A 22,559-nucleotide genomic window follows, 5' to 3' on the forward strand; every position below is an offset into this window, starting at 1 on the left:
CGTGGGAAAGGCAAGTGACTAGCTGCTGGAGTCCCTCTTCGGAGTGTGATGTCAAGGCTGCGTCGTCGGCGAAGAGCATCTCACGGATGAGCACCTCTTTGACTTTGGTCTTGGCTCGTAGACGGGCCAGGTTGTAGAGCTTGCCATCGGATCTGGTGTGAATGAAGACACCCTCGCTGCAGTCCTTAAAGGCGTATTGGAGGAGCATGGAGAAGAAGATTCCGAACAACGTAGGCGCGAGGACGCAGCCCTGCTTTACTCCGCTGCTGACTGGGAAGGCCTCAGAGGTTGCGCCGTCGTAGGACACCGTGCTGTGCATGTTGTCGTGAAAGGACATGACCACAGCAAGCAGATGTGGTGGACAGCCAATCTTCCGTAGCAAGCTGAAGAGTCCGCTTCGACTGACCAGATCAAACGCCTTCGTGAGGTCAATAAAGGCGAGGTAGAGTGTTTTATGCTGCTCGTGACACTTCTCCTGCAGCTGGCGTAGGGAGAAGATCATGTCCACTGTTGATCGGCCAGCTCTGAAGCCACACTGGGACTCTGGGTAGACGCGGGAAGCAAGGGTCTGCAGGCGGGCAAGAGCGACCCGGGCGAATACTTTGCCGACGACGCTGAGGAGAGAGATGCCCCGGTAGTTGTTGCAGTCGCTGCGGTCTCCTTTGTTCTTGTACATGGTGATAATGTTGGCGTCTCTCATATCCTGGGGGATGTAACCCTCCTTCCAGCAGAGACAGAGTAGATGGTGGAGCGGCTGTAGCAGGACTGGTTTCCCGCTCTTTAGGATTTCTGGAGGGATTCTGTCGCTTCCTGGTGCTTTCCCGCAAGCGAGGCGGTCGATGGCTTTGCCGAGCTCTGCCGCAGTAGGTGGGGTGTCTAGCTCCTCCATGACTGGTAGGTCTGGGATGGCGTTAAGAGCAGTGTCTGTTACGGTGTTCCTCGTCGCGTACAGCTCGAGGTAGTGCTCGGTCCACCGCCGCATTTGCTGTTCCTGGTCAGTGATGACCTCACCTGTCTTGGACTTAAGGGGGGCGATCTTGGAGGGGATTGGGCCTGTTGCCTTCTTGATACCCTCATACATTCCTCGTGCGTTGCCTATATCGGCGGCTTCCTGGATGCTTCTGCACAGGTTTAGCCAATAGGTGTTGGCACAGTGGCGGGCGGTCTTCTGGACTTTGTTCCTGGCAGCCCGTAGAGCTTGAAGTGTACTGGGAGTTGGCGTGGCCTTGTAAGCCAGTAGGGCCTTCCTCTTAGCCTCGATCACGGGTTCCATTTCTTCCCAGTGAGCCTCGTACCAGTCAGCGTTCTTCCGCTCTTTCTTCCCGTAAGCAATAATGGCGGAGTTGTACATGGCGTCGCGGAGACGTGGCCAATTGGATTCAATAATGTCATCTGCCGCCATTCCCTCGCCGAGTGCATCTTCCATCCTGTTAATGAATTGCTGGGTCTTAACTGGGTTGCTGGCACAACTGGTGTTGATGCGTGGGCGACCCTTCATCTTGGAGTGGTGCAACCTCTTCGGCATTATCCGCACCTTGCTTACCACAAGGGCATGGTCCGTGTTGCAGTCTGTACTGTGGTAGCTGCGGGTGAGGAGGGTGCTGCCAATACCCGTTCTTCTGGTGATGACGAGGTCAAGCTGGTGCCAGGGGCAGAAGCGGGGGTGCCTCCATGACACCTGGTGGATCTCTTTGCACTTGAAGAATGTGTTTGTCACGCACAGGCCGTGGTGACACAAAAGCTCAAGCAGTCGCTGACCATTCTCATTGATCTTTCCTCTCCCAAAGTTTCCGAGGCAGGTGAGCCAGGCCATGTGGTCAGCTCCTACTCTTGCGTTGAAGTCTCCAAGGAGATAAAGAGCGTTACTTCTGGGGATCTTGGATAACGCTTCGTCCAGTGCATGGTAGAACTGTTCTTTCTCTTCAGTGGTTGCGCAGAGGGTTGGGGCATATGCGCTAAGAATGCTGACTGGGCCGAAAGTTGTTGACAATCGGAGGGTAAGTAATCTCTCTGTGCCTCCTGTGGGTGGCTCTATGGAGTTAACAAGCGTGTTCTTCACAGCGAACCCAACACCGTGCATGACATTTACTACTTATTAGATATTCTGCTCCCCTTTTTCATGCCCTACATATGCACACTAATATCAACACATGCAGATGCTAAAAATAAACATATAAGAGAGACTCATTCACAATTGGAAAAATCAGCACAAGATTTTTCATTAAAATTTTTCACACCTCTTTTATCCAGTTTTACGGATAGCTACATTTACCTCTTAATACAAGAGAATTACAATTCTATGTCAAATAACTTCTATGTCACACTCTGATGCTGGATAAAGAGCAGTACTGAGACACACAGAATCATAGAATTTCTGAGCTTAAAGGAAAAGGAACATATATTGCTAAAGAAATGACATCCTGACAGATGACTATGAAGCCTCTGCCTAAACCCTGTCCATAATATAAAATTTTCAAACCCTCGAGCTACTCATGTCATCTACAGACATCTCTGTTACATAGGTACTTCATTCTATGAAGTTCTGCTTCTTCTTCACTCTATGTTATAACCATAGATCATAATTCCACTAATTTGACTCTCACAGTTGTACAAAAATGCATCTGAAATGTCTTACCATGGCACATTCAGACACTCGGATAAAGCATTCCTTTATTCTTCCATTATTTTTTCACGTCACATTATATTGATACATCACTCTACCTTGTCATTATCTCTTGAGTGTATTTTTGTATTTGTTGAGGTCTCTCCTTAAATTCAGTACATGGAGCTAACCAAATTACTGTGAATTTATAGACAAAAACAAGGATAAGCATCTCTATCAGGTGATATATACTATTTCTGTTTACATTCATAAGAGAATATAGCAACAGGAGACTTAGTCTATCTACTTCCAATAATAATTAGTATAAATTACAAAGAAATGGGACAAAAGTATGAGATGCTCTTTGACTTTTAAATTTTGTTACATGACATGGAAGTTTTGAGTTTTGCTACTTTTTAAAACCTCTATAAATGATAGAAGATGCCCACCTCAAATGGGAAAGAAGTTGCAGTTGGAGGTCATCTCAGGAAGGCAGACAAATGGTGAGGGATTTGGGAAAGGCTAGAGAAACTTTGTGTGAGCTAATTCATTTTTATTTTTCCTATAATTCCAAAGATGGTGGGCAGGAGGAGGTATTCTCCCAGTACTGGGGAATGTACATATGAAATAGTTTAATTTCCTAAACTGAAAGCTAATAAAATTGTAAATAATTTATTATGAATTGCAACAATCTTGTTGAAAATCCTTTTTTTATTTGTTCATATCTCTGCATCTTTTGTAACTTTCATTTACTTCTCTGTTAATTAACTGAGGACTTAGCAAAAACCTGCACCAATAATCAATCCACTGAACTGCCCCATATTGAGGTAATTGATGACTGACTAAAATATCTACATTTTTGCATAAATTCTCACACTGATCTTTTTTTTTTTTTTTTTCACTGAAAAATAACCACAGCATTAAATTTAATGATGCCAGTCTAACTCCTTTGACATGAGAGTTGAAAGCAGTTTGAGGGGATCGTCCATGGAAATTAGCACGTGTGAACCTGCAGAGCCTTGAGACCAAGCGACTGGCACCATTGCGGCATGAAGCATGCCAGCAGGGGCAGGACTGTGCACCACAGTGTGCGGGTCCTCAGCCTAATGCGTCCTGAGCACAAACCCTGATTTCCTAGTTGGCAGGTGCTGAAAACAGCCAATGTCACGCTTGCAACGCACTGGATGGAAGAGCTCTGGGTAAAGTCAGCTCAACGCCGGTCCCCAAAAGCAGCTCCGACTTGTGCACCTGGCTTACACCACCACATCCTGAGAACGTCCCGTTCGTCCACTGGCATGCCCGCCCGTTCGGACCTCAGACCCCTCGGACTTGCGCGGGCCCTTCCTCCGCACAGAAGTGGCTACGCGTTTATCTGCACTTGCATTTCTGTGTCAGGCTTAGTTTGATGAAGGGCTTCTGTAAAAAAAGCTAATGGAATTTGTCCAATGAAAAGTCTCAAGTTTTTTTGAAAACCAGTGCTGCTACACTGCTTCCAGATCTGCCTCCAAAGCTGAACTTGGGTGTTGGCAGCTCTTCGAAAAGTTCAAATCCTTCACTGAATTCATTCAGCAACTCTTCCTTGGTCCAATTACATGAGGTTATTAGGAAAAAGCCTTCCACTTTCAACACCCTGGAGAGAGATTTCACATACTGCTTCCTCTTCTCAGTTGCACGGTCAGGATTAAGGCTTATGGCATCAAAAGTCCCCGTGTCGATACAAACATGAAATCCATACAGCTCTGCGGAAAGAGTCAAAAAGTCTTCCGCCTTCAACTTAATGTTAGATAAACCTTCTTTCTCTATAATACTTCCTGAAAGCTGTATTGCAGAAGGAGAGTAATCGATTCCAGTAATATTAGAGAAACCAAGTTTTGCCTAACAGTAAAATATTGAAAGCATCTTCTGGAAGAGGGGAAACGGACGCCTCTGTCACCGTTTCTTTTCGACACTCTACTGGAGGTCACAGCCAGTGTAAAAAAGGAGGGGAAGTCCAACAAGTTCAACCAGGAAAGCACCATTTCCAGTTCCAATATCAAGCACTGAAGCATCCAATGGAATCTTGTGTTTCTGTATCCACCTTATCAGTCGATTTATACTCTCTTCCCCAAACCAGATTTCTCCTCTATCTCCGTATTCTTGGAAATTGTTCAGTTCTCTCTCATAGACAGCATCCCAACTACAGAAATGAGCAAATGCAAAGCAAGAATCTTCAGTTAAACTGCTTTATGAATTAAATGTATGTTTCTGAGACCTTACAGAATGGATGGCAGACGTTTAAGAAACATTAGTGTCATCCGTAAGTGCGCACAGCTCAAACCTCTTAACATCTTCGGGTTCATAAGAATGAAAGACACAGACCAGCAGAACAAGGGTGCGCATGGAAAGCACGTGGAACGACACGCAACACCCAGAAACGCCGTGATGTGGCTTCCAAACACACGCGAAGTGGCTGTTCAAGGGTCCCTCGGTCCCGAACAGGAGTCCAAACGTTTCCGTGTAAGGCGTGCGGAAGCGAGGACTTTCCTACCAACACACCGGCTGCTCACCAGGGAACTCGCCAAAGCTAAGCTCTGCTTCGGGGCCGTGTAAGATTCGCTCTTGCTCCTTGTAAGTAGTCCCGTTCCCCCTCCGCCATCACCGGCCTTCCCGTCCTCCTGCATCGCCCCGGACTCCCTGCCCCGCGCACCCCCGCCCCTGCCCCCAGCCGTTCATCCCTCCGCCTGGCAACTCGCTAAGTCGTCGCTGAGCGTCTGTCGTAGGTCAGATCACTTCACACTGATCTTTATTTAAATTTTTTCAATGCAGATAGAGGTCTTATTTCTGCTATATTTTATTGTACCAAGTGTAGATTATTCCTTCTCTCACTATAGTATTTCTGAATTCTGCCTCTAGTACTAAGAAGTCACTATCATCTTGTAATATATTCTAACAAAATTTGGTATACATTATTCCCTCATTTATTATGGGTATTTTATTCTAGACCTCCACCCCCGCAAAGTAGGAACCTTACATTTATTCAACACTCTTAAACCTACATAACTTTAACAACATACATATACAGTAGCACAAAATCCTGCGATATAGCGAAAAATCCGCGATAAGTAATTAAATATAATATTTTTTTAAATCCCATAGTACAGTGAGGCTGTGATAAGTGAACTGCTATATAGCGAGGGACTACTGTATATGTTTTATAAATTCTCATTCAAATTATTCAGAAAAAAGTAATAAGAGAGCCACAAGTGAAGCATTATACAGTTAGAAGCTTTTTTTTGGGTAGAACATTAGTCGAGAAATTTTGGTTCTCAGTACTTATAACTGATTATTATTAATCAGTTACTAATCCATCTAGTTACCTAGCTGCATATAGGAATTGTTCACCTAATATATAGGATCCTATGAGAAAACTCATTAAAGGAATAGAATAGTCTTACAATATCATTCATCTGTTAAACATATATTTTTGTTTAAATGTATAGTAAATTAAATAGATTTCATAAACATAGACACACATAGTTTATACAATATGTGTATATACAGGTCTGTATTTATAGTAAACAAATACAGATCTGTACTTTTAAATATTGGGCTGGCCAAAAAAGTTCTTTCTTTTTCTCCATAAGATGGCTCTAGTAGCACTTGGTTGTCTTTAACTTCACTTGAAACAATTTTGTTAGATTGTATTGTGACAGCTGTCATATCATTGTGCATATAAAAAAATCAAAATTGGTGAATTTTGGTATAGCCATTTTGATATTAAAGGTGGAAGAATATACACAAAATTTTCATCATATTATGCTTTATTATTTCAAGAAAGGTAAAAATGCAACTGGAATAAAAAATAAAATTGGTGCAGTATATGGAGAAGGTGCTGGGCGATGCTCCATGGTCGGGTAGGCCAGCTGAAACTGATAAGAGATTAGATTGAGACATTGAGATTAATCAACATTATGCCATGTGGGAGATAGCTGACATACTCACAATACCCAAATAATAAAGTTATTGGTGGAAATGAAAAATGTCTATTTTACAAAAAAAAACTAAACAAACTTTTTGGCCAAGCCAATAGGTTATCTCTACAAACTCACAAAACATTGCACATCTATCCTGATATAAATATTAAATTTAGAGCTATAAATTATTCAGTTTTTACATGAGATGATACACTAAGTAATTACTACCACATAATATAGATTAAGAGCATAGATTCAGGTCAGGTGTTTAGAAACCTTGTTCTGATGACATCATTGCAGTTAAGCATAAGTCATTAAATATCCTTTGCCTCAGTTTATTTATTCATAAAATGAGAAAAGTTTATTAGATTATTTCTATATTCTCTTCCTTTTTTACATATTCGATGAGATCTAAGCTTATTTAAATTACACATGTGTCGATGAGTTCCATTCCTCTGAAAAAGACAGTGTTGAAAAACATTACAGCATCATTGATACTCAATATTTTAATGTAAATACCTCCAGTTAAAAACGTTATTGTTTGTTCTTCTCCAATGCATTACCATTTTAGAGTCTTATAGTATTTTTAAATTGAATATGGTGAATTTTAAGTGTTGTAATTTGTTATCATTCCATGAAACCTGAATACAATCTTGTATATAGTTTTCATTTTTGTCTTTTTTTCCTGCAATGGACTTTGTAATACTCAAATTTTAAATCCCTTTGTCTTGAGAAATAATATTTATCAAGTATTAAATTGTGTTGAACTACTGATACTATCTCAATACAGACTTTTTGGCCAACCCAACAGAATCACTGTGATTCCAGTTACAAAGCCAGAAACAGCCTGTCCCCCTGTGGATTCATTTACAGCCCTGTTTGGCCTTGGTCCTGCAGCCGGCACTACCTGCCAAGGGATACAACAGGAGTCACACACACCCTTGCCCCAGTTAACAAATCTTAGGTCCCAACTGTAGACCCTGAAGTGGTCCGAGACCTGACTCCAGCCAGTCGTGGCTTCCAGTCATACCCTCCTAGGGTCCTGCTAGGAGACATGCCCATCCATACCCTGAGGCACACCACAGTCCAAATGCAGATCCTGACACAGTTCTGTAATTTGGCTCCACCTCCTCTCATCCACTGCTGAGAATAACTGCTGCTCACTTAGGGGCCTCCCAGGAGGTAATCCCACCAATCTCAATCAGCTGCAGAACTTCAAACAGTGCTGTGACCTGGCATTATGGAGGTTTCTCAAAAAATTGAAAACAGAAGTACCATATAACCCAGTAATTTTACTTCTGGATATATATCCAGAAAAAAATAAAATTGATTTCTCAAAGAGATATCTGCACCCTCATGTTCATTGCAAATTATTCACAATAGTCAAAATATAAAAACATAAGTGTTCACTGATAGGTGAATAAAGTATTATATATTATATAATAAAGTATTTTTCAGCTATAAATGAAACCCTTTTATTTTGTGACATGGTTAAATCTGAAGCACATAATGCTAAGTAAAAACAAAAACAAAAACAAAAAAACAGATACAGAAAGATAAATACTGTATGATCTTGCTTATTTGTGGAAGTTTAAGAAGTTGAAATCTTAGAACCAGGGTGCTGAATCCTGGGCCCTCAGAGTGGATAAATGAGTAGATGTTGGTCAAAGTGTATAAACTTTCAGTTACAAAATGAATACATTCTGGTTATATATTGTGCAAAACATGGTTTTTGTTAAGAATACTATATTGTATACTTGACATTTGCAAAGAAAATATATTTTCGGTGTTCTTACCACACAAAAAAGTGATAAGTATGTGAGGTGATGGATGTATTAATTAACTTGATTACAACTAATCATTTTAGGATATACATATATAGTAAATAAATGTGTACAGTTATAAAAGGAAATTATTACACTCTACAACAATAAATAAATACTGAAAATAGATAAAAATTTTCATGTTCTAAGGCTGTCTCTTACTGTCTATTCATTAATGCTTTATTTTTCCTCAGAATAACTAAAAGAAAACAGATTTTTTAAAAAAAGATGTATCTTTGTTAAGCTTACTTTTGTTAAGCTCTGCTTATCTCTCCTCTTCTACTATGTATATTATATATGACTTGATTTTGAAATTTCCATTTCAAATGACATCAATTTTGAAAAGTAAAAAATTCAGAAGGAAAGATTTAAAAGGAAGAATAACTAGAAGGTACTTGCAACATTAGTGCTAACAACATTGTTGCCTTTTCCTTTCAAATATTTTCCTTGACATATAATGGGGCTTCTCCTCATTAAAATTACCCTGACATCATTAATTTTAGGGGTATGGTATGCTTTAATATCAAAATCACACTCAAATGATCTTTCACCAGCTTATATTCATTTCATACAACATAAAAATATAGTGCCTATATTTATAGAGGAGGAAAATAAAAATGTCTAGGCCATTTTTCTGTTAAAATAATTTTATACCAGAAATAAAACAAACGTTACTTATAATCAATATATTTTGATAAGTTAAAATGGGAAAATATTCTTCTATAAAGAACCTCAACGTCTGTCCAGAGATTATCCAGCCATGTTCATATTCAAGGTTCTTCTTGTTTTATGTCAACGATACCTGTTCTATTCAACTGTCCAAGGGTGAATTCACTGAAACAAGAACTAGAGCCAGTTTTTGCTATCTGTGGGACATAGGAAAAGAAAAATGTAATACTAAGAGCTCATATGAGTATTTAAGATGGATTCAGTTTAAAGATGTAATTAACTTTGAAAGATTAGACATTGTCAATTAACAGTACTTTAGACAATGCAAATCAAAATGATCATTTCTATCTATTTTGGAAGAAATAAGGATATTACCATATATGTTATATCAGGGATAAACAGTGAACACAATGAGAAAAATTACAATTTTTAAATTGTTTTGACAAAGTCTTCTATTCTGAATACTATTTAAAAAGGATTTCTGCCCTCATCTGAAGTATAATATATGAAAACGTTGACAGTCTAGAAAATATAATGCAAGAAATGCATACATTTTCATTTACTCAGAAAATATAGAGCTATTACTTTTTTGGTAAGCTTTGTGTAAAAAATTAGCCATAAACAAAATAACCAAGGCCAGATTTGTACATTTTTCAATGAGGATGTTAAATGAAGTGGATATTTACATGTATATAAGTTTTCTATTGAAGCATAACAAATTACCAAAAACTGACTTGCACAAAACAACACACATTTATTATATCAGTTTCACTGTCTAGGCACAACTTAATGGGTCTTCTGACAGGGTCCGCTAAGGCTGTATTTAAGATGTCCACTGGGGCATCATTTTCATCTGGAGACTTGAATGGGGATGAACCAATTTCCAAGCTCTGACTAATGGTCCTGTATTCTTGCTGCTGACACCCATCAGCCCCTCAGCTCCTACAGGACATCCACAGTTCCCTGCCATGTTGGCCCTTTTCATGGACAGTTTACTATTCAAGGCCATCAATAGAGTGGGAACAAGACTGCTAGAAAAACAGTCTTATAAAACGTAATGTAATCATGGTAATAACATCACTTTCCCTAGTCTATACATTAGAAGCAAGACATGGGTACAGGGATTATACAAGGCATGAATAATAGAAAGCGGGAACTTGGGGGTCAAGAGGAAGAGTTCAAGTAAGGGTCTGGTTGTAATTGCATGTAGCAAAATCACATATATTTCCAAATTAAAGACAAGTAGGTAAATTAGTAATTAAAAATAATGAGTTCACAAATACAAAGTGCTAGCAAAAGAGGCATATGATATAATGCCATTCTGGCCATATAATTTCTTTCAAATCATGCCATTAGCTTCAGTTAAATCTCCAATCATGAATCAGTGTCTGTACTGTTAAATATTGGAACTATGTTTAGTCATTTACTCTATTAATTTATAGCTAACTAGCTAGGTAGATAGGCACATAGGTATATTATTTATCATAGTATAATGTTTTGGTTAATTGGTGCAATCCTTGCCACTAATTTGTTCATGTCTCTTTGTATCTTTACCCCCTTGAAAAGTCCCATCATACGCTGGCCTTATATTTGGCCACGTGACTTGCTTTGACCATAAAACAGTAGCAAATTTATAACAAATAGAGATTTAAATGGTAATTAAGCATTGAATGTTGTTTTCTCTCTATCTCCGAAATATATTACCATCATGAAAGTAAACTTGGATTAGTCCACTGGAAGATGTGACATTCATAACCTACATGCCTCTGTTACCCCAGCCAATACTTAATAAACACTTAAAAGCAGAAGCCCACATGAACAGTAGCTGACGCAGATGCATGAACAGACCCAAATTAAACCATCATGAGAACTTCCCTGGTGAACGCAAACCTAATTGATGATGCACAGAATTGCGAGCTAAAAAATGTTTAAACTCACTAGATTTTGTGGTTCTTGGTTAAGCAGTAAAATACAGCAATAAATATATCAATTAATTATATTTAATCATTATATTCACACACACATATAGATACACACATGATTGTGTGTGTATGTTTGTGTGTATAAAATACCAGGTCCATAGATATTACTTTGATCTTGCTTGTATTTTAGAAGGAAGCTAATGAAAGGGAATGAATATATTCTTATAAATATTCCTTATGTTAATAAACTATAATTTTGTTCTTTTTTTTTTTAGCAACACAATGACTGTTAGGACTATGCCCAACAAGGATCATTCCCACAAAATAAAATATTTTGAAATAGGTTTTTGTAAATTAAGATATTTTCTTTTTTTCTCGAAAAAGAATAGATGTTGCCTGGTTGCCGTAAGCAAGTCTGTAATCAAATGAATTCTAACAAGAATTACATTATTTCAGGCATTTTTAGAAACCTGGACTTTACAGCTGCATTTACAGTGTGGAAGAAAACAAACATTTAATTAGCTATATAGTGAAAGAGAACACAGATGGAGATATTTAAAAATATGCATGCATCAAAGAAAGAAAAATTGCTGTGGTTTTGCTTTTATGAGAAAAGGAGCAAACATATCTCTCTACTCTGCCAAAAACAAATTTCTACTTCAATTTTTATATTGATTAACTAAAAACAATATGTTTGTGGAATTTTTGAAGTATGTTCTTAAAATAGTGAGAAGGATTTAGAAAGTTTTGCATATCATAAAAACATTGTTTTTCACCTTTAACTTACTTTAGAATTTAAGTATATCCATATTGATTAAGTTTATTTTATTTTTTATTATTATTTTTAAAACTTTATATCACATGGTAATCTTCACTGCTTCCCTCAGTCTACTCATCAATAAAAAAAATGGATGAAAATTGTTTAAATGACAAGTAAATAAATAGAATAAACAGCATGTAAACACTTAACATTTTTGTCATCATAATTTCTGCTATCATATTTATTTAAGAATTCACACAGAGCTTAAAATATGAAGTGCTTAAATTATTCCCTACATCCCAATAATCACCAAATCCTCAAAATTCTGTTTCCTAAACACCCTTTGAATCCATTTTTTCCTCCAATTTTCTACCAATAACATATTTGAGCCTCTTCACTTTTTGCCCTTCTGACTGCACTGGCTTTTTGAATTGTCTTCTTTCTTCATCTGTTGCTGTTTTCTGATCTTTGACATCACATTGCAGCAATATAAAATTACTAGTAATTAGGTGAATACACAACTTTGTCTTATAACCCCATGCCTAATTATGTGCAAAAATGTTATTTATTATTCACTATATGAGTACCTATCTTTAAAAACTTGGCCTAAAATTATAATAAAGGGTCCCAGTGATTTAATAAGTTATGCCTCCCTTCTGCATTTATATATTCTCCACATTTCTGTGTTTGTATATTATATATATTTTTATTGTGATATAGGAGATTATTGATGCTGGCAAAAATATTTCCAAAACTGCAGATAAGCCCAAGCTTCCAGAGATATTAGGAAAAAAACAAAAACAAATTAATAATTTTATCTATTCAATGATCTTGAGTTCACATTTCCTGCATTCTTCTGATAAAATCAGTTGTTGATAAAATCATGTATTTGTCATTCTCAATGAATGAATGATAGCTGCAGTTTTCCTCAGCATCTTCTCCACCTTGTTTTCTGTAGTCTCATTTTTCTTGCTCTGAAACCTCAGTTATTCTAATGTATTCTCATTTAGAAATCGCCCCCTACTAAAAGCAAAAAAAAAAAATCTTTTTTCATGACTTTTCTTTGATCATGACCATGAACACTAGATCCCTACAAATTAACTACGTGATAGTATATTCCTGTGTATTTATTGATTCAATAAATACTTTAGAGTGCCAATAATGTGTGGTAGGTCCCTCAAATTTCTTTACCTTAAGATATTGCTTTTTAATCTCCTAAGTGAAAAAATACTTGAAGGATAACATGTTGCTTTTTATACTTTGAGATACATCTTATACAAGGAGTTCATTATCAAAGTCTAATCTTTATAAATAAGAATTTAAAATATCAATAATTTTCCAGGTAGTATACAGTTACTTTCTGCTCTGCACCCTATTCATTTCTTCCAGTCCCAATAACTGCTATCTTCTCATCATTGCTGATATCTCCATAATATAAAGAATGAACGAATTGCTTTGATCTTTTATACTTTTTCTTTTAAAAATAAAAAAAATTATTTTAATGTCCAAGTAATATGTGATATAAATAAGAAAGAAGCACATAATTATTTTTAGAAGCATGATGCGGATACTCAAAAATCATAAACATTAGTTTTTATTACTATTTCACATTTGTCTTTGTTTAACTTCATGGGATATGATAACTTTTTAAGATATATTTTATTGTTTATGTTGTTACAGTAGTCCCTATTTTTTTTCCTTTGCTCTCCTCTGCACAGTACCCTTCTTCCTTCCAGCAACCCCCCTCTTAGTTCATTTCCATGGGTCATGCATATAAGTTCTTTGGCTTCACCCTTTCCTGTATTATTCTTAACTTTCCCCTGTCTATTTTGTACCAACTGATTATGCTTCTTAGTCCCTGAACCATTTCCCCATTTCTCCCCCTCCCGCCTCCCAGCTGATAACCCTCCAAATGATCCCTATACCTAAGATTCTGTTACTATTTTGTTTTGCTTTGTAGGATTTTGTTTTTATTTTTTAGATTCAGTTGATAATACTTGTGAGTTGGTTATCATTTTATGTTCATAATCTTGATTTGACACTTCATGTAGTAATACCTTGGTGATAATGAACCCCTTTAGCTTTATCTTATCTGGGAAGAACTTCACCTGCCCTTCTATTCTAAATCATAGCTTTGCTATATAGAGTAATCTTGGTTGTAAGTCTTTGCTTTTCATCACCTTGAATACTTCTTGCCAGTCCCTTCTTGCCTGTAAAATTTCTTTGAGAAATCAACTGATAGCCTTTTAGGCACCCTTTTGTAGGTAACTCTCTGCTTTTCTCTTGCTGCTTTTAAGATTCTCTTTATCTTTCACCTGTGGCATTTTAATTATGATGTGTCTTGTGTGGTCCTTTTTGGGTCTAGCTTGTTTGGGACTCTCTGTGCTTCCTGGGCTTATATGTCTATTTCCTTCACCAAATTTGGGGAGTTTTCCTTCATTATTTTCTCACATAAGCTTTCAATTTCTTGCTCTTCCTCTTCATTTTCTGGCACCCCTATGATTCGGATGTTGGCACGTTTAAAGTCGTCCCAGAGGTTCCTAAGCCTGTGCTCATTTTTTTTCAATTCTGTTTCCTCGTTCTGTACTGGTTGACTGTTTTTGTCTTCCTTATGTTCCAAATCATTGATTTGGACCCCAGTTTCTTCCCTTCACCATTGGTTTCGTGTGACTTTTCCTTCATTTCATTTAGCATAGCCTTTAGTTCTTTCCTGATGCGTTTGCTGTACTTAAGCATATCTGTCAAGCCTGTGAGCATCTTTATCACCAGTGTTTTGAATTCTGCATCTGTTAGATTGGCTATCTCTCATCACTTAGGTTGGCTATCTCCTCGTCACTTTGTTCTCCCACTGGAACCTTAATCTGTTTCCCTTTTTGGGCCATATTTCTCTGTCTCCTCATCTTGACAGGCTCCTGTGTCTCTTTGCCTCTGTCTTTTAGGTAGAGCTGTCATTCATGTTATGTTGTAAGGGGCAGAGCCTCAGGTATTTGTCAGTATAGGGTGACCCATAAGGGTGACACGTAAGGACGCTGTGAGGGGACGTGCAGAACTCAGGTCGTGTCTTTGCAACTTTGATTCCCTTTTCTCAGCCTACAGTTATTTCAAAGTTAAAAGTGTTTTATGTAGTATGTAAACGTGCAGCTGAATAGGGTGGTCCTGGTTGCAGGTTATATCTTTGTTTGCTGGACTTCCATGCACTTTGATTTTCTGGGGCTTGTGGTTGTTTTTGGTTTTGAGGTGGTTGTGTTCCTTCTTGGTTGTGGAGGGAGACGCCGCGTGTCTGTCTGTGCCTCCATCTTGGCCAGAAGTCCTCCTAGTGAATATTTTAATTGAATTATTATATTCTTCAATTCCTGAAGTTCTGTTTTTTAAGATATTTTCATTTTGTTCATGCATCATTTTCCTGATTTTCCTTAGTTGTCTGTTTTCTCTCGAAGTTCATTGAACTTATTTAAGATGGTCGTTTTTATTTTTGTCTCATAATTATTAGGTCTTCATTTCTTTAAGGTTGTTTCTGTGCTGGCTTAGGGGAGGGGCTCTCATGGGTGAAATAATTTTTTTAACCATTTTAATGTAGCTGGTTTTGGCTTTGCACTTTCCTGGGATATTATGACTTTTTAACTGGTTTCTGGAGTTCTCTTAAAGCGTTTTTAGACAGTATATTGTTAAGTTCGTGTCTCTGTGGAAGAACAAAGTGTGGGGCTTCCTATTTTTCTAAAGGATTGGGCTGGCCTGGCAGAGGGTCCCTGGTTTATTCTTTGGGTGTTCTAGAGGGAACAGGCTATGAGGCAGAAGACTGTCATTCTTCCAAAGTTGTGTAGTTTTTGTATTTTATGCTGTTTTAGTTTGTAACTAGCCCTATAGAAATAAGGTGATTAAAACAGGGGGAAATGATAGCAGGGCCCAGGTGTTAGAGTTTAGCCTTAATTGATAGGCTTAAGTAATTGAAGCTGTGACTGGATAGACTTTCTTTATCACCAAACCTTTGCTTCTGGAATTTTGCCTAGAGGGTGGCGGCAGGCAGCAGGACCCCAAATTGCTTTTCGGTAGCATAACTACTATTGAATCAAGATTAAAGCATTTCCATCTCCCTAAAAATTATCCTGTGTCTTGTTGTATCATCCTTTCCTCTAGCCCCATAGCCCAAGGCAACCAGTGATCTACTTTCTGTCTCTATAATTTTGCATTTTCTAGAACTTCATGTAGACTTTTATGCTTTGCTTCTTTCACTTAGCGTAATGCTTTTTGAGATTCATTTGTGTTGTTTTGTGTATCAGTATTTTGATCTTTTTTATTGCTGTGGATGTCTGTGACGCGATATTCTAGCGTCTGCATCGTTTAGAGCTGCGACTCAGAACATGGCGCGTTCCTAGAAGCCGCTTTCGGCATCAGTGGGCAGCGGCGCGTGGACTTGCAAGCGTGGGGCGCGGGACCAACCGATGCCGCTTCGTGTTGGACAGTGGAAGCTGGAGAGCCGGGCTATTCGGAATGAGCCAATTGGTTTCCATGGATCTCAATAGTGCCAGCACTGTTGTTCTTCAAGTCTTAACTCAGGCCACCAGTCAGGATACTGCTGTGTTAAAGCCAGCTGAGGAGCAGTTGAAACAGTGGGAAACACAGCCAGGTTTTTATTCAGTGTTGCTGGTAAGTTGCTTAAAAATAGTTATTATTTTTAATAAAATGAGACACTATTCTATTGTTTTAAAAACCTACTTGTGTTGGTGGTTTACTTAGTGAAACTGATCCAAATGTTTGGCTGCCATTGCACTGCCATTTACTAATTCGAGGCATGGCACTTGGAGGACATTTAAGAAATGTTTATTGTCGGGTGAGTATACCCAAGCAGGGTATTGGTAGTATCTGCTTAGAAGGTTACACTGCCAGTTTTCTATTTTAGCCTGTAAATGCTGCCTTCAAGACTGTAAAGGAGGAAAGAGGAAGGACATCTCTAAAATCAGAGAAGGAAAACTCTGACCCCAAAAAAACCTCCGCTGCCTTGCGGCATACCTCTTCAGGGGAAAGGCTAAGGGAGTAAACCCCGACAGAAAATCCGGAGCCGGAGTCCCTAAGGCGGTTTGACATTGTAGTCAACACCGGCAACTCCTGCGGCGCACCTGAAGCCAAGCTGTATTGACTTTGTCTTTCCCTTGGACCCTTCAGCTGCGAAGAGAGGGGGGGTCTGCTGCATGGGCAACAGCAGACCCTCCATATCACCCTGCCCAGGCTCTGTAGCTTCAGTTTCACTGGAGAGGACACTCCAGCGTCATCGCAAGATGTCGACTCAACACGGGAGGAGACAGATACCGGTTATAAGCTCATCCGATTGGCGAAGGAAACGAGCGCCAGGGGTCTCCTCTGACGGTGGGAGAGGTCATCGCACCTCACTGGACAGCTACCGTCTCGCCATGGCTCACCTGCCCCACTGGGTGCGTGGGGATCAGAGAGGCGCCTCTCGAAAAGTGGGCCACAAAACACCCGCACCAGTTAATTCCAAGCAAACAACAAGAAAGAAGCCTCCGGCTCTTCGCCTCGCTAGCTGGAACATCAGGACCATGTGCCCCGGACTTACTGCAGACCTTCCGTGGATCAAGGGTGCCAGGAAAACTGCTGTCATGGATAGGGAACTGGCACGACTAAACATCGACATTGCGGCTCTACAGGAGACCCGGTTGGCTGACAACGGAACTATCAGAGAAACCAACTACACCTTCTACTGGCAAGGGAAGTCTCCGGACCAACCAAGACAGCACGGTGTTGGGTTCGCTGTGAAGAACACGCTTGTTAACTCCATAGAGCCACCCACAGGAGGCACAGAGAGATTACTTACCCTCTGATTGTCAACAACTTTCGGCCCAGTCAGCATTCTTAGAGCGTATGCCCCAACCCTCTGCGCCACCACCGAAGAGAAAGAACAGTTCTACCATGCACTGGACGAAGCGTTATCCAAGATCCCCAGAAGTAACGCTCTTTATCTCCTTGGAGACTTCAACGCAAGAGTAGGAGCCGACCACATGGCCTGGCCCACCTGCCTCGGAAACTTTGGGAGAGGAAAGATCAATGAGAATGGTCAGTGACTGCTTGAGCTTTTGTGTCACCACGGCCTGTGCATGACAAACACATTCTTCAAGTGCAAAGAGATCCACCAGGTGTCATGGAGGCACCCCCGCTCCCGCCATTGGCACCAGCTTGACCTCGTCATCACCAGAAGAACGGATATTGGCAGCACCCTCCTCACCCGCAGCTACCACAGTGCAGACTGCGACACGGACCATGCCCTCGTGGTAAGCAAGGTGCGCATAATGTCGAAGAGGTTGCACCACTCCAAGATGAAGGGTCGCCCACGCATCAACACCAGTTGTGCCAGCAACCCAGTTAAGACCCAACAATTCATCAACAAGATGGAAGATGCACTCGGCGAGGGAGTGGCGGCAGATGACATTATCGAATCCAATTGGCCACGTCTCCGCGACGCCATATACAACTCCGCCATTATTGCTTACGGGAAGAAAGAGCAGAAGAACGCTGACTGGTACGAGGCTCACTGGGAAGAAATGGAACCCGTGATCGAGGCTAAGAGGAAGGCCCTACTGGCTTACAAGGTCACGCCCACTCCCAGTACACTTCAAGCTCTACGGGCTGCCAGGAACAAAGTCCAGAAGACCGCCCGCCACTGTGCCAACACCTATTGGCTAAACCTGTGCAGAAGCATTCAGGAAGCCGCCGATATAGGCAATGCACGAGGAATGTATGAGGGTATCAAGAAGGCAACAGGCCCAATCCCCTCCAAGATAGCCCCCCTTAAGTCCAAGACAGGTGAGGTCATCACTGACCAGGAACAGCAAATGCGGCGGTGGACCGAGCACTACCTCGAGCTGTACGCAACGAAGAACACCGTAACAGACACTGCTCTTAACTCCATCCCAGACCTACCAGTCATGGAGGAGCTAGACACCCCACCTACTGCGGCAGAGCTCGGCAAAGCCATCGACCGCCTCGCTTGCGGGAAAGCACCAGGAAGCGACGGAATCCCTCCAGAAGTCCTAAAGAGTGGGAAACCAGTTCTGCTACAGCCGCTCCACCATCTACTCTGTCGCTGCTGGAAGGAGGGTTACATCCCCCAGGATATGAGAGACGCCAACATTATCACCATGTACAAGAACAAAGGAGACCGCAGCGACTGCAACAACTACCGGGGCATCTCTCTCCTCAGCGTCGTCGGCAAAGTATTCGCCTGGGTCGCTCTTGCCCGCCTGCAGACCCTTGCTTCCCGCGTCTACCCAGAGTCTCAGTGTGGCTTCAGAGCTGGCCAATCAACAGTGGACATGATCTTCTCCCTACGCCAGCTGCAGGAGAAGTGTCACGAGCAGCATAAACCACTCTACCTCGCCTTTATCGACCTCACGAAGGCGTTTGATCTGGTCAGTCGAAGCGGACTCTTCAGCTTGCTACGGAAGATTGGCTGTCCACCACATCTGCTTGCTGTGGTCATGTCCTTTCACGACAACATGCACAGCACGGTGTCCTACAACGGCGCAACCTCTGAGGCCTTCCCAGTCAGCAGCGGAGTAAAGCAGGGCTGCGTCCTCGCGCCTACGCTGTTCGGAATCTTCTTCTCCATGCTCCTCCAATACGCCTTTAAGGACTGCAGCGAGGGTGTCTTCATTCACACCAGATCCGATGGCAAGCTCTACAACCTGGCCCGTCTACGAGCCAAGACCAAAGTCAAAGAGGTGCTCATCCGTGAGATGCTCTTCGCCGACGACGCAGCTTTGACATCACACTCCGAAGAGGGACTCCAGCAGCTAGTCACTTGCTTTTCCCACGCATGCAAGGAGTTCGGACTAGCCATCAGCCTGACGAAGACGAATGTTATGGCTCAAGGCACGGGGACTCCCCCATGCATCACCATCGACGGATACACCCTGGAGGTTGTCAACGACTTCACTTACCTCGGGTCCACCATCTCGAGCTCTCTGTCAGTCGACTTGGAGGTCAACCAGAGAATCGCCAGGGCAGCCACAGTTATGGCCAGACTGAACCGGCGAGCGTGGAACAATTCCAGCCTCACTGAGAAAACCAGACTGAGCATCTACCAAGCCTGCGTACTCAGCACTCTCCTCTATGGCAGCGAGACGTGGACCACCTACGCAAGGCACAAAAGGAAACTCAACAGCTTCCACATGAGGTGCCTGCGACGCGTCCTGCATGTCGCCTGGCAGGATAAGGTCCCCAACACCGAGGTGCTGAAGCGAGCCAATATGAGCAGTTTGCATGCAGTTCTTAGTGAGAGACGCCTCAGGTGGCTCGGCCATGTCAAAAGAATGGATGCAGGCCGTATCCCCAAAGACCTCCTCTACGGCGAGCTAGCAGAAGGCAAGAGGATGACAGGGCGCCCAAAACTGCGGTTCAAAGACATCTGCAAAAAGGACATGACACAATGCTCCATCAATCTCAACACATGGGAAGTACAAGCAGACGACCGCCTAGCCTGGAGGCTCGCGGTCAGGCAAGGTACGTCACGTGCAGAGGCTGCGCGCAACGAGGAGGCGGTCCAGAAAAGATCGAGGCGGAAGCAGTGTCAGCAGCAGCAACAACAGCCATCTGCCTTCACCTGTAACAAGTGCGGCAGGGATTGTCACTCCCGAGTCGGACTGCACAGCCATTCTCGGCGGTGCAGATAGACTCTCAAGAAGCTACGCCATCGTCTCTCAAGACGGACGGCTGCCGACGAGGGTGACCCATTTCACCATGTTATGGCACTGTATGTGGGGAAGGGACCAAAGAGGAACAATGCCACTTGCTCAGCACTTGCCCCTCTTCCAGGAACTTCTCCCACTTCCGTATGGGACTGGCGCCTCTCTAGCTGTTGCCCTGGATGTCATTCCCAGAGTGGGTGGGTCTGCAGACATTCTAGGACTGTGGGGGCCCTTTAAACAAGTGGAGTCTGCTGAGAGACCTGCAGTTTCTTTCTTCACCTCAATCCCCACTGTTTTGCAGTCAGAAGCAATGAAGCCTGCTTTTCCCTGGCTCTGGGACTGTGAGCTTTATGGTCTCTCTGGTCCTGGGAGCACTTCCCAGGTGTCCCTCCTAACTTTTTAAAACATGTGACTGCATTTTCTGCCAGCCTGCCACTGCCACTGCTGCATCTGCTGCAGCCACTCTGCCCCAGCTCTGCCCTGCCTACCTGTCTGGATGAGCATTTCTTCTTTATCTTTGTTTGTTGGACTTCCATGCAGCTCTATTTTCTGGAACTTCTGATTGTCTCTAGTTTTGAGGGAGCTGTATTCCTTGTTAGTTGTGGAAGGAGATGTAGCATGTCTGTCTATGCCTCCATCTTGCTGGAAGTCTGGAATATGGTAATTTAATTGCTATCTTACGTATAACTTATCAATCTGAACCTAAGGTAAAAGATAATGGTTGACAAAGAATCACAGAGTGTTGAAGTTGAAATATATCACCAAGTTCAAGTTCTACATTTTATAGAAAGAAAAAAAGAAGTAGAAGGAGTAACTAACATTCTAATTAACAAATATTCTTAGAGACCCAGGATATAGAAAAAAAAAAATATATATATATATATATTTGCACTTCAATTAATGCCATATATATCATATGACATTTTTTATTTACCATGAATAGGTATTTTAAAATCAACTTTCTTTAAATGAATTAAATGCTAAATCTCAGCCATCCATGCTTTGGGAGATTCCTCTCTACTTTCAAGACTGTGTGCGACCTACTTGCATCATTGGGAATATCTGTTTGCCATACTTCCTGTACCTTGGGAAATCTCTCTCCCCTCGATTACTCTGTCTCAGCCTTTAGAGAGCTGTTGAATTACACTCCCTGAAGGCTCACAGTACCTGGGAGAGATTTTCTTGTTTCATACTTATTCTAAAATATAAAGTTTTAATGATTGATAAAATAATATATTATATCAAATATATGTGTGGCCTGGAGTACAAACCACATCATTGATTGCCTACAATCTCGATAAGAAGAACATAAACTTTTGATTAAACTGACTGAGCTACTTTGACATGTCTCTGACATAGAGCTTATTGTCTAACAAAATTTCTAAAATGAGAAATAAATACAGCTCTTGATCTACAGAAATAAGGTTTTCTTATTTAGAAATTTTGGCTTGATAATATGAATTAAATTAGTACAAAAATCAACACATCCCCATTCTCATAGCAGGCAAAAATATTAGATGTACCTTAGAGAAATTAACAGTATAGTAAGTCTCTATTTAATCTTCAGTTATTTTCTCCTTTTTTTGGTAAAAATAAATTTAAGAGTAAAACCTTAATGGCTGCATAAAAATTCATGTTATTTTATCTAATCATACTTAGATATAGGTAAATATGGCTCTAAAAATTTATGAAGAAGGAAAAATGGAAAGAAAAAAAAAAAGGCCTAGCAGCTTTTATCCACAAAACAGAGTTTTTGCAAGACTAAATATTTTAAGTATTTCCATTATCAATCTAAACTGGTTTTCACAGAAGTTCTTTGCAATATTTTTCAAGGTTATTTTCATTTTCATTCTATATCATTAATTGAGAACTATAATTTTGAAGTAAAGTATCTTTAAATATCTCAAGTAATATAAAACACAATGGACCTTAATTTATTTTTCAATAGTTTATAAATCACTCATAAAGAGTTTAAGGAGGCCAAAATAATGGTGTATCTCAACTCTACCCAATTCCACTAGTTACTATTCTAAATTCCTTTATCCCAGAAGCTTTTGAGTAAAAATTTAATATAAAAGTGAAAATTTTAAATGTACTACCTAAGAAGACCCAAGATAGTGGAGAAGTGGAAGCT

The 22,559-nt window shown here is 40.8% G+C and overlaps 1 protein-coding gene across 1 annotated transcript; it reads right to left on the reverse strand.

The window, feature by feature from the left end:
• Window positions 1–3,511: 3,511 nt before the first annotated feature.
• Window positions 3,512–4,981, reverse strand: LOC150008755 (EEF1A lysine methyltransferase 2-like). The gene is made up of 3 exons (XM_090279322.1): window positions 4,920–4,981; window positions 4,598–4,823; window positions 3,512–4,477 (listed from the first exon to the last, which is right to left on the reverse strand). Exons 1-3 carry the CDS (start codon window positions 4,979–4,981, stop codon window positions 4,058–4,060), a joined length of 708 nt encoding a protein of 235 aa, XP_090135448.1. The 3' UTR covers window positions 3,512–4,057.
• Between the last annotated feature and the right edge of the window lie 17,578 nt (window positions 4,982–22,559).

This window comes from Furipterus horrens, unplaced genomic scaffold (assembly GCF_987537825.1).
Source record: "Furipterus horrens unplaced genomic scaffold, mFurHor1.1.pri manual_scaffold_5, whole genome shotgun sequence".
Taxonomy (NCBI): Eukaryota; Metazoa; Chordata; class Mammalia; order Chiroptera; family Furipteridae; genus Furipterus; species Furipterus horrens.